Raw genomic sequence first — 11,353 nt, 5'->3', positions numbered from 1 at the left:
CCGGGCGCGCGGGTCATGGGGGGCAGCCTGCGGGTGGCCGTGTTGGGCGCCCCGGGCGTGGGCAAGACGGCCATCATCCGCCAGTTCCTGTTCGGTGACTACCCGGAGCGCCACCGGCCCACGGATGGGCCGCGCCTCTACCGGCCCGCGGTGCTACTCGACGGCGCAGTGTACGACCTGAGCATTCGCGACGGCGACGGTGCTGGCAGCGGGCCCAGCCCTGGGGGTCTGGAGGTAGCGGCGGTTCTGGGCGGGCAGGGGCGTGTGGCCGTGTGGGGGGGGGCGGGGAGGAGGCGTGTGCACACGTGCATGTCCGCAAACGCCCCCGTGCCGGCTGTTCACGGACTGGAGGATGAATGTGTGTCCTGGTGTGTGACTTATCGCCTCTTGCTGGCCCGGAGGCGCCCAAGACCAGGCCCGAGACGGGTGATAAGGCAAACCGCTCTTTTTTCTCACCGAAGTGTGTACCTCTATATTCGCCTGCTTCCTGAGGGTGAGCGGTTCTGACACACCTTGAGCAGAGAGGCAGAGATTGGGGCCCGACACGAGGGGATACTTTCACATCCCCGTGCCCTGGGACAAAAGGATCACTTTAATAATTTGCAAAGTTCGGGAAAGACTTCGAGTCCCCGGAGCTGACTGCCCCTGGGAGATGAGAGCAAAGACAGGATTTAGCAGGGCTTCCTGGAGGGGGTGGCATGTAACCTAACCTGGCAGGATGAGTCAGGTTTTCAATTTAAAGGCCGGGCGAGCGCTTTCCAGGTGGAAGCACCGCACGAGCCGAGCCGGCGCCTGGTCCGGCACAGCTGCAGACCCTCGGGGGCGGGGGCGGGGGCGGGGGCGCCTAGATTAGTCTTACTAATTCTTACAGTCTTACAGGTGGTCGCGAACGGGCGTCCGGGGCGGGGAGGGGCCTGAGCCCAGTTGAGCTTTCCACGGAAAGCTGGAAGGAGGACGAGAGGAAGGTAGGGACGGGAGGAGTGGAGCCCGAGAGCGCAAGAGGGCTGGTGTGGCTTCAGGCAGTTTGGTCATTTTTACCCTGCTGGCCACGAGGGCGCAACGCTCGGAGAAGAGGGCGCACAGGTGCGGAGGGGCACGCCCCAGGACGAGGGCAACTGTGGCCGCGACGGCCCCGCAGCTGTCGGCGCCACAGCTAGCAAGTGGACTCCAGCAAACTCGGCTTCCCGCCCTCAGGAGTGCACAGACCCTAAGGACTGGAGCTTGCAGGACACGGACGCCTTCGTGCTGGTGTACGACATCTGCAGCCCCGACAGTTTCGACTACGTGAAGGCGCTGCGGCAGCGCATAGCGGAGAACAGGTAGGGGGGCGGCCGGGAGGTGGGGAGAAGCCAGCGTCTCTGCCGTCCGCCGGCCTTTGCCCGAGGGGCGTGGGGGGGTGTTTCTCTGGGCCTGTCTGGTCTTGCCGTAGTGCGTGGTGAGTTTACAGCTGTATATGGCCTTTGGGCCACAGGAGTCTAGTGTTTGCTTGGTGGTGGTGGTGGGGTCTCTTGCCACGGGACGGGGGGCTCCCGGGTGTATATGCCTATTAGGGGTATTCTGTGTATATACCTATTCGGGGGATTCTCTGTGTTGGAGCCTCCGCCATGGCGTTCCTCGACCCTCTCTGGCCCCCAGGCCGGCAGGCGCGCCCGAGGCGCCCATCCTCGTGGTGGGCAACAAGAGGGACCGACAGCGGCTGCGCTTTGGACCTCGGCGCGCCCTGGCCGCCCTGGTGCGCAGGGGCTGGCGCTGCGGCTACCTCGAGTGCTCCGCCAAGTACAATTGGCACGTGCTTCGCCTGTTCCGAGAGCTGCTCCGCTGCGCTCTGGTGCGCGCGCGCCCTGCACACCCGGCCCTGCGCCTGCAGGGGGCTCTGCATCCGGCGCGCTGCAGCCTCATGTGACCCCATTGGACGCTGCTGCCCAAGGGGGAGGGAGGTTTGTGGAGCTTTTACTGCAATAAGCCGAGACCCGGATTGGACAAGATTGCCCAACTTCTCGGATTGGACAGGACAGTCTCCTCCCTGAGTGAATGAGGAAAGCTCCCAGCCATGGCTACAGGCCTTTGTTGGAACCTCACTGGGCCCAACCAGGCCCTCAGCCCCACTGGACAAGATCAGTTCTTTCAGGGACCTCACTGGGTCAACACACGTGGCGTGGAAGGGACTTGGCCAGGAATCTGATTGGAGGGTCTCAAATGACTCCCGGAGCTTCGCGGGGCAAACCCCTAAGTCACACCTCCCAGGAGGTAATAAAAGGGGAAACAATTCATGTGCATCTCACATTCCTGGAATGGGCAGCTGTGAGAGCTGCCAGGTATTGTCCCCTGGCAGTTAACCTATTATGTAGTAGGGGTGCCCCAAAGAGTGTGATGGCCCCAAGACTGAGTCCCCAAGGAGCAGACACAGTGACTAGAACAAACTTTACTGTCAGGCTCTGCAGGGCCACAGGCCCACAGGAGGGGTTCTCACTGGGCTGGCCCCACCTCCTCTAAGGCATTCAATAATATTAGTAATTAAATAGCAACGTTTATCCCCCAACCGGAATGTACAACAGAGGTCCCATTGTGCCATGTGGCCCCAAGGGTTCTAGTCCCATGAGGCCTGGTCCCCAAGAGGCTGGGGTGGGGGGTGGGGGGCAGTTCCCTGATGCAGAGGGGTTAAGGCCACAAAGGAGAAGGAAAAGGAATGGGGGGTCCTGGGGGCAGTGGAACTGGTCCTTCACATCCAGGAATCCGGTTGGCTCCTTGGGGTAACAGAGTGCAAGGCATGCCAGGCCCCAGGCTCCATGGGTACAGATGGGCGTCGGGGCCCCCGAGGTGTGGGAATGCGTGAGGGTTTTCGGTCTGGTTGTGTGTCCATCCGGCCCCGTGCCCAGGTCCTCGGGGGCTCCAGGCCAGCAAGGAAGTTCCCAGGTGCGTCTGGTGGGCCTCCTGCACCAGGACCGGGGCTGCCTTCATCGGAAGAGCTGGACAGGGCTGGGCCTCGGGGCCCAGGAAGCCCATTGGCCATCCGACAAGAGTCCCCAGGTTGGCCACACTTGCCACCCAGGACGCAGAGGGATGAAGAGGAGGAGCTAGAGGAGCAGTAGGCTGAGTCAGGAGCTGGAGGGTCTGGCGCCCGGGCCGGGTCAGGGGCTGGTCCAGTGGGGGCCCCGCCCCCTGCAGCCTCTAGGGCTCGGGCATTGGCCAGAAACTCCTCCTCGAGGCGCTGGAACAGCTGCTGCTCCTGCTGCGGGTCAAGCTGCAGGGGGGTGCGGAAGACGCTGGCCGGTGTGGTGCCCAGCTCTGGACTGGGGCTGGAGCCCTGGGGAGGCCGGAGGGCTGCGGGACTGTGGGAACGGGGTGTGTGGGGGCTGCTCCTGCCCGAGCCCCCCCTGCCCCGTGCTACCCATGAGTGCTGCCCGTCTCGGTCTCTTCGAACCAGCAGCACAGCCTGCTCCTCACGGCTCTGGCTGCGGGCACGCCGAGCAGGGCTGGGGGCTGAAAGCCGGGCTCCCCTGCCTCCTGGGGCCCCACGGGGCCGCCCCCGATCCAGGCGGTCTCGGGACTGGCTGCGTGGGGCTGGGGGCCTTCTCGGGGAGACTGGGGTGCCTGTGGTTAGCCGCCGGCTGGGCCGTTCTCTCTGAGGGACAGTGCCTAGGTCATCGCTGCGGGTACCGAGGGGGCCACTCTGGGCGGAGGAAGCTGAGGAGTCGCTGTCCCCGGAGTATCGGCGGGAGCGGGGGTGGGGGGGCAGCTGGTCCCGGGGCCTGGGGTAGGGGAACAAGAGAGAGAGAGATGGGAATCACGGAAAGAGGATGGGCCTGCCGCGAAGGCAGGGAGAGGAACCAACAAGCAGGCGGCGGTGTGGTTAGCGGGGGTGGAAGACACCTGTGGTGGTGGTGGGGTGGTTGGGGCGCTGTCGTGGGCTTCAGCCTTCCTGGGGACTTCCAGGGAGAAGTGAGAGATTCTGCAGCAGCTTCCTGCAGCCAGGCCACCCCTACTCCAAGGCAGAGGAAGAAGCGAGGCCTCCAAGGCCCTAAGCTCCCCTCACCAGGCCCTAAGCTCCCCTCACCAGGCCCTAAGCTCCCCTCACCAGGCCCTAAGCTCCCCTCACCAGGCCTCTGGCTTCCCCTGGGCAGGGCAGAAGGAAGCTGGGTAGGGCTGGCCTTCGCCCAGCCCCAGAGCCCCGCCCAGGCTGTATTGTTGGTTTGGCTGCGTTGCCATGGAGATGGAAGCCAGGCCCGCCCCCACCCACGGGAACTTTTCCCAGGGTGTGAGTCACTCTGGAGCGCTGGCTCCTTTATCATCCCCGCCAGGGCGGACGCCCCCATCCCTGTCTGTGGACCCCATGTCCCCCTGCTGCTCACCTGAATGGTGTGTCAGGCCCATCCTTTGAGCTGCGTGAGCTAACGGCTGTCAGCTCAGGTCGGGAGCCCCGACGCTCGCCCCCTGGGACAGGGCTACCAGGTCGGGGGCTGGGGGTGGGCGACACCCTCTGTGGGGAGAAGGTGCGGGCCCTCTGCTGGGCAGGGCGGTGGGCTGTGGGGAGAGAGGACAGGTGGCCTGTGAGGAGGAAGCCACGGAGGGCGCCCCCTGCCGGCCCCACCCCCACGGGCACTGACCTGTGGAGGAGCAGCGGCAAGGGTCGTGCTTGTCCAGGTAGTGCTCCAGGGTGTCCCAGCCGCCACCCACACGCACCATCACATGGCTCCTCAGCACCTGCCGGCGGAACAGGTCACCGCCAGGTCTGCGGGCGCACAGCCCCACCGCCCGGGCTGCTGCCTGCCTGCGGGGCAGCCCTGGCTCTTACCCGCACGAAGATGAGCAGGCTGGAGTCTCCCACACGGTATTTCCCCTCCGAGACCTTGATCATGGGAAACTGGTCTGGGCAGGTGCAGTGGCCTAAGATCTCCCTCACCTGGGAACAGAGAGGCCGGAGGTCAGGGTCAAGTCCCTCCTCTGGGGCCTGATAGTAGCAACTGCGCCAGGAGGGAAGTGACTTCTGGGAACAGGGCATGGGCTGGTTGCTCCAGACTTGGGTACGGCCTCCACACTTGACCTTTCACCAGCTTTCCTTCCCCTTTGGCTATCGGGGGATAGGGCGGTGGGGCTGAGGCAGGCCAGGGGCTGGGACCCCCATGAAGTTCATCCAGCAGCCCTGGGCCTGAAGGAGCCCTGGCGCTTGCCCTCATCCCCTTCACCCACTTCAGAGATAAGGCCAAGAGCCCCAGGGAGCAGGTCACAGGGCATGAGTACAGGGGCAGGGTTGCACCCAGGTGGGAGGGCCACAGACACGAGGGCTCAACATGCACGCACAGGCCACCTGCCCTGAGCGCACACATCTGCCAACACATTCAGCAGGCCGGAAGCTGCCAGGCTGGCTAAGTGGGCAGCTCCACCCACTCCTCCCCCACAGCCGCGGCAGGGAAAATGAGCAGGTGGAGCCTCGAGTGACCCTGGCCCGGGTGGCTGGGGGTTGGCAGCCTCTGCCCACAGCCTCTGGCTACCCCCTCCAGGATGGGCACAGCATAGTCCTAACCTCTGATAAGAAGGAAACTGTCTGCGGGGGCGGCAGGGACCCTAGGTCCCCGGAGAGGAGGCCCATCCAGCAGCTCCCCTGCTCGGAGTAGAGCTGATAGCGCGGCTCCGCAGGGCTTCCCAGGCCCACAGCAGCGGCTCTGGGCTCAGCCTCCCAGATAAGTAATGTGCGCAGGGCCCGGGGAGCTCCGGGCCCTCTGGGAGACTGGCGCTGTGTGCAGAACCAAGCATCACGGGTGCCCACTCAGCCTGAACTCTGTGATGGGGATGCAGCCGTCTGAGCCCCTAGAAGAGGGGCTCAAATCATGCAGCCCCCTGGATGAAGGAATCCGTCACATCTGGATTATGCACAAAAAGGGGGCGATCATGCAGTGGAGCCCCGGTTTTACCCTAGGCCAGTTGTGCTGCATGACCTCAGCCAGCATCGCCCAGCTCTGGCTGACTTGTGTCCTTAAGGCCCAATGCTCAAGTCATGGTGCTCAAGTCATGCACCCTTTCTAGGGGTCAGGCTGTCTGCGGACACCTGGGTAGGCCCCAAGAGGTTCACAGATGGGTTTGGGGCACCAGCTCCGCTGTCCCATTCCCGGTGCACAGGGCCCCCCGCTGGGGACTCACCAGTTCATCCAGGTTACGGAGGTCGCTGGGCGTCATGCGGGGCCCACGGCTGGGTGCCCCGGGTGCAGTGGCAGTCTCAGTGGCGTCCTCCCCAGCAGTGGGGGACTGGGAGGCCGAGGGTGCAGCGCGGAGCTCCCGTTCAATCTCCTGCTCAAACTGCACGAGTCGGGGGGCAAGCAGGCCCAGGCGGGCCCCGCGCCGCGCCACCTCCAGCAGGCACAGCACCACGCTCTTCTCGTTCTTTCGCAGCACCAGGTCCTCGGTCTCGAACATGAGGACTTCGGGCACCCCCAGCTCTGCCCGGCACCAGCCGATAAAGGTGGCCACGTTGTCGCGGGCCATGAAGGAGCCAGGAACCACGCTGTGTGCCTGGAAGGCCACCCCTCGGGCCGGCCGGGCAGCAGCCAGGGCCTGGGCAGCCTCAGTGACGGCGTTGGCATGTTGGCACAGGGTGGTGCCTGTGGCCAGCCCTGTCAGGAAGCCATCCCCACCGCTGGGCAGGCCGAGGCCATACAAGGCATTGAGCCACTCGGCCAGGTCCTCCTTCATGGCCTCCACGTAGGCCTCACTTGAACGGAAGGGCCGCACACTCTTGGCCGCCGAGCCTGCGATGCCTGCCACCGGGTCCGCCATGCCCAGGCCGGCGGAGTCACTGTGGGAGGAGCACCGGTCAGGGCTGCCTGAGAAGCAAGCGGGCACTCAGGTCGCTGACCACCTGCACCTGCCCTTCACCTCAGGCCATGTGAGGGGCCCCTGCCCATCACCTCAGGCCATGTGAGGGGCCCCTGTAGCTCGGCCAACGTCTGTGAAATGGGGACACTTTACCTTTCTCACAGGACTCAACAGGGGCTTTTGTAAATGACTTAGAGTCAGAGATGTTCGCTGTTTGGCTCTTTTGAGGGAATCTTGCAGGAGGGAGGCCCCCACCCTTTTCGCCCTGCGAGATAGGTAAGGAGCTGAGCCCCTGAGAGCTGTGGACTCTCAGTTCACTGCAGAGCAAGTGGGGTTTGGGACCGGGGTGGGGGGGTTGGCGCCACTGCTCAGAGCCGTGCAGACCGCACCTCCTCCTGCAGTTCCCGGGTCCTCTCTCGGCCCTCTCCCTGCTGTCATTGTAACAACGACATAACGGCCGTGTCTGGGGCTGAGGGTGCAGTGAGGTTTCCATTTTACAGATCAGGAGACTGAGGCGCCGCCAGGTGCGGCGCTCACGCGGCGTCGCCGAGCAATGGGCGCCACACGGCCGGCTCCGCGGGCAGGGCCAGGCCCCGCCTCCTCCGAGAAGCCTCCCTAGCAGTCCAGGCCGAGGCTAGTGGGGAGGGAAGGAACGCAGAGCGGCCTCGGCCGGCCCAGGCTGGCCTCCGGATCTGGGTTCAGAGAGGGTGTGGGCAGCCCAAGGTCACACAGCCCTGGGAACGGAGGCCGCGGCCCGCTGCCGCCCGGTCCCCTTTAGTGTGCGCCGGTCAGGGGGTGCTAGGGGTCCCAGGGCTCACCTGGCTCATCCCGCGGCCTCGGGGAGCATCGCCCCGGCGGAGGCCGGAGCCGGGCCGGGCCGCCGAAGGGAGGCGCCGCCCGAGTCACAGCGGATCCCGTCCCGCCGCCTCTGCGCCCGCCCGCCCGCGTCTCTGCCCCGCCTCCCTGGAATTCGGATCCGCCGGAGGGACGGGCGGGGCCAAGGGCTCTTAAAGGGGCCGCTGCCCCTGGCTGGCAGAGGAGGAGCTGGAGGCGGCCGGCCCAGGGCGGGCGGCCTGGGCGGGGAGCCGGTCGGTCGCCAGTCTGCGGAGTTGCAAGGCCTCCCCGCCCAGGTTCTTCCCCAGGCCCCTTCCACCCCGTGGTTTCCTGGACTGACGGTGGCTGCGGTGGTGGTGGGAGTGTTGGGCCCTTCCCCAGTAATTGCCGTTGGGGTGCGGGTGGGCGTGGGGGCGCATGGCCTGTGCCCAACTTGTACTCAGGAAGTGATAGAGTCAGGGGCTGCCTAGTCACCTCCGGCTGGTGTGTGGCCCTTTCCTGGGACAGATAAATGAGAGTAGCTGGGCAGTTTCTCCCAGCATTGAGGCCTCAGGGGAGGGGGGCGGTGGCCCTTGTTAGGCAGACTCAGCCTCTGGCTCTCACTGAAGATTCATTTTTGACCCTGAAGTTAAGGGAAAGAACCCATTACTCAGATGAGCCTCAATGGGGCAGACAGTTTGCTAAGTCTCTAGTCAGCCCTTGGGGCCTCTGCCCTGCAGGGGGGAGAGAGGGCAGGTCCAGACCACTTCTGGTGCCCTGTGGGATCCAGAATAGAGGGTGAGACATAACCAGCATGGGCTGGACCGGGAGTGGGCGTGTTCACACCCCCTTTGTTTTCAAATTGCAAAGGAGGGAGCTGAGCAGGCTGGGAGGGAAATCCTGCCACTGGGCAGCTGCTGGCTGGGCAGCACTGGGAAGCCAGGCTTGCTGGATGACTGGCTTGCTGGGGGTGGGGGAGGACTGCCAAACAATAGCCTAGGGCTCAGAGCTTTAATGGAGCTCTTAAACAGGCTGCCCTGTGACCTGGATCTGAAGGAACTGATGAGTCACTTCTATAAGGGACACTAGTAAAGCCCAAACGGGCATTCTGTCAGGAGCACAGCTGGTAGAGCTGGGATTTGAATGATTCCAGGGTCATGGATCTTTGTGGGGCAGACCTACTTGTGCCAAACTTCCCTGTGACAGGCTGCTCACAGGCGTCATGTTTCCTCAGGATCTTTCAAAGGGTGGGCTCTCGCCCCAGTGTCCTGGATACCCAGGTGACACAGGTCCTGCTCCAGCTTTTCCCCTCACTGCAGAGGAAAGCTAATAATTAGAGATTGGAATGATTTACTTTTTGGAACCTGTGTGCTGAGTCTTTTGGGGCACTGGAAACCAAGAACATAGAGCAGGGAGTAAAACAGAATCAGCTTTCAGGGTTCAGTCTGATGGGGAGGCTGCACCTGGCCTGAAACAGGAATAAAGTGCTGGGATAAGAGAGGGAATGTTGGGGGGTGGTTGTTGAGGGGAAGTATAAAGGAGGGGTCTGGAGTGGGACTGCAATTTTGAATATGTGACCAGGAAAGGATGTGAGGAAAGGTGGTGTGGTTCTGGGGAAGGGTGTCGGTCAGAGGGAAAAGCTAGTACAAAGACCCTGAGGTGGGCATGTAACTGGTGTCTTCAAGAATGAGATGGGCCCTCCCTGGTGGCGCAATGGGTTAAGTGCAGCACTGTGAAGCTGCAGCCACTGCAGCATGAGTTCGATCCCAGCCAGGGAGGTGACCCACATGGCACAGCAGACCTCTTCTGTTCGCTTCCCTCCTCTGCAGTTAATCTAGTTATTCCACCTGCTCTGTTCCCCACTGTCTCTGGCCTGTACCCCAGTTCTTGTATGCATACATAAATCTATTAAAAAAAAAAAAAAAAAGAGGCGGCCCATAGAGTGGAGGAAGATGGAGGTAGGTTGGATGACACTATGGACATTGGGACAGCTTGAGTAGACTTTGTGGGCCACGCCTCTTGAGGGATGCAGGAGCCATAGTGGGATGTGACCTTAGGTCTTCAGATTCCTGGTGACTGATGTCTGATCCAGAGGTACAGCAGTGGGGGTGATGAGGATATTGGGTTCTGTGGAATCAGGTGACTGTGAGGACAGAGTCTAGACTGACACCAGGGGAGATTGGTGGGGCAGAGCTCACAGGTTTGGGAATGGATTACTGTATTGGTATGGATATTAAGAAATTTAATCCTAAAATCTTTTATGTGTTCTTGCTTTACAATTTGGGGAAACCAAGGCTGAGAGGTAAGAGAGCTATTCAGTCAGCAACTGTACAGGAATCTGACTCGTGCTTTTACCTGCTCTTTTGCACTACAGAGCTCTGAACACAGGAGTCAGATTCAACCTAGGCAAGATGGTTCAACTTCCTAAGCCTGTTACCTACCATTTGTAAAGCAGAACAATGTAAGCACAGCTAATCCTTGGACAATGCACTTTAGGGATGTGAGTGATCTGAGGAAGTGGAGTCACCTGAGGCAACCTCTTAGCAAGTCCAAACTGCAGTCATCAGGTTGGTGGTAGAGCTGGAATTTGAATGACTGTTATGGGAAGGCTCCATTCAAGATCAGGGATCTTTGCTGAGCAGAACCACTGTGTGCCAGATCCCTGACAGTTGAAAGATTTGAAATTCTCATTTTCCTTGGTATCCTCAGAGGACTGGCTTTAGAAACTCATGCCCTGTCCTGATCTGTTTGAATCTGTGAATGTAGAACCTGCCTACAGGAAACTGAGTACTGTTCAAATCCACATTAAGGGGCAACTGTAGTTACACCAGTTGTAGACGATGCCATTCGCTCAGTGCAGCCTGGGGATGTGGGCGCATGTCCACTATGATGTGGATGGACGATAGGGATCCTGTTCCTCTTTCCGGTCCTCAGGGTGGCCTGTGACAGGAAAACCCATACCAAACCAGATACCAACTTGTGAATCTAGGTTTCATGGCAGGTATGATGCCTACCATGAGGACTGATTCCCAGCCCAGGTCATGGACAGCCTTAACTTTTGACCCTGTTGTGTGATAACCTCTAATGTGCATTGTGGGATCATAGCAACTGCTGGACTGGGGGGTTATGGTTTCTGGGTTCACCCTCAGACTTGAGATCTGCACACAGCTCCCACAGGCTGTCTAGTCCCTGACCAGTGGGTAAATGGCTAGGTTTCTTGCCCCACTGTTGGGTGCTAGGTAGTGGCCTGCTTAGCCTTAGCTGCAACTGCCAGTCTGGCCATGGCCTTCATGCAAAGCACTCACTGGCAGGTCACAGTGCTGGCACTGGCTGGACTAACCAGCAACCCAGTGATGATGTGGGTAAGCACAGGTCTCAGAGTGCACCCTGGTTGTTAGGGGTGAGGGGGACATGCCTGGCTTTTTGGAAGAACAGTTTAGGCCCAAGTGACTTCAACTGTAAAGGACAAGGCAGAGCAGGATAACTGAAGTCACAGGGACCTTTAAATCACAGCTAGCCAGGTGGGCAGGTTAGAACCAGAGCGAAAGTGATTAAAATCTCAATGTATAGAACTGAACCTAAGAAAGTATACTTATCTTTATGCCCCTTTCTTGCCAGCAACACCATGACCAACACTACTGTCACAACTTTGTTTTCATGCTATGGTGGTATCACGTGCGTCAATACACACTCCAAGCAGACAAGAGAACTGCGGAACAGAGGCCGAGAAGGA

At 61.1% G+C, this 11,353-nt stretch overlaps 2 protein-coding genes across 3 annotated transcripts; one reads left to right on the top strand and one right to left on the bottom strand.

The window, feature by feature from the left end:
* Positions 1–2,255, top strand: RASL10A (RAS-like, family 10, member A). The gene is made up of 3 exons (XM_004690875.2): positions 1–234; positions 1,195–1,319; positions 1,636–2,255. Exons 1-3 carry the CDS (start codon positions 16–18, stop codon positions 1,901–1,903), a joined length of 612 nt encoding a protein of 203 aa, XP_004690932.1. The 5' UTR covers positions 1–15; the 3' UTR covers positions 1,904–2,255.
* Positions 2,256–2,401: 146 nt separating this feature from the next.
* On the bottom strand, positions 2,402–7,738 carry GAS2L1 (growth arrest-specific 2 like 1). Of its 2 annotated transcripts, none has more exons than XM_012731205.1 (6): positions 7,626–7,738; positions 6,136–6,815; positions 4,793–4,900; positions 4,605–4,701; positions 4,350–4,521; positions 2,402–3,749 (listed from the first exon to the last, which is right to left on the bottom strand). In XM_012731205.1, exons 2-6 carry the CDS (start codon positions 6,766–6,768, stop codon positions 2,720–2,722), a joined length of 2,040 nt encoding a protein of 679 aa, XP_012586659.1. In that variant the 5' UTR covers positions 6,769–6,815; positions 7,626–7,738; the 3' UTR covers positions 2,402–2,719. The 2 variants fall into 2 exon arrangements, with proteins under 2 accessions (XP_012586659.1, XP_004690930.1); XM_004690873.2 differs by having other exon boundaries at positions 6,136–6,787.
* Positions 7,739–11,353: the final 3,615 nt, after the last annotated feature.

Source organism: Condylura cristata, unplaced genomic scaffold (genome assembly GCF_000260355.1).
Source record: "Condylura cristata isolate star-nosed mole 26May11 unplaced genomic scaffold, ConCri1.0 scaffold00029, whole genome shotgun sequence".
NCBI classification, from domain to species: domain Eukaryota; kingdom Metazoa; phylum Chordata; class Mammalia; order Eulipotyphla; family Talpidae; genus Condylura; species Condylura cristata.
Note: the sequence above shows the minus strand (reverse complement) of the source record. Positions and strands in the feature narration are given on the sequence as shown.

Excerpts from the sequence above, each read along its gene's own strand:
- RASL10A (XM_004690875.2), top strand. The coding sequence starts at position 16 with ATGGGGGGCAGCCTGCGGGTGGCCGTGTTGGGCGCCCCGGGCGTGGGC. Across the intron at positions 235-1,194 it reads CCAGCCCTGGGGGTCTGGAG|GAGTGCACAGACCCTAAGGA; the intron begins GTAGCGGCGGTT and ends TCCCGCCCTCAG. Across the intron at positions 1,320-1,635 it reads CAGCGCATAGCGGAGAACAG|GCCGGCAGGCGCGCCCGAGG; the intron begins GTAGGGGGGCGG and ends TCTGGCCCCCAG.
- GAS2L1 (XM_012731205.1), bottom strand. The coding sequence starts at position 6,768 with ATGGCGGACCCGGTGGCAGGCATCGCAGGCTCGGCGGCCAAGAGTGTG. Across the intron at positions 4,522-4,604 it reads TTGCCGCTGCTCCTCCACAG|CCCACCGCCCTGCCCAGCAG; the intron begins GTCAGTGCCCGT and ends CTCTCCCCACAG. Across the intron at positions 3,750-4,349 it reads GGGCCTGACACACCATTCAG|GCCCCGGGACCAGCTGCCCC; the intron begins GTGAGCAGCAGG and ends CCCCTACCCCAG.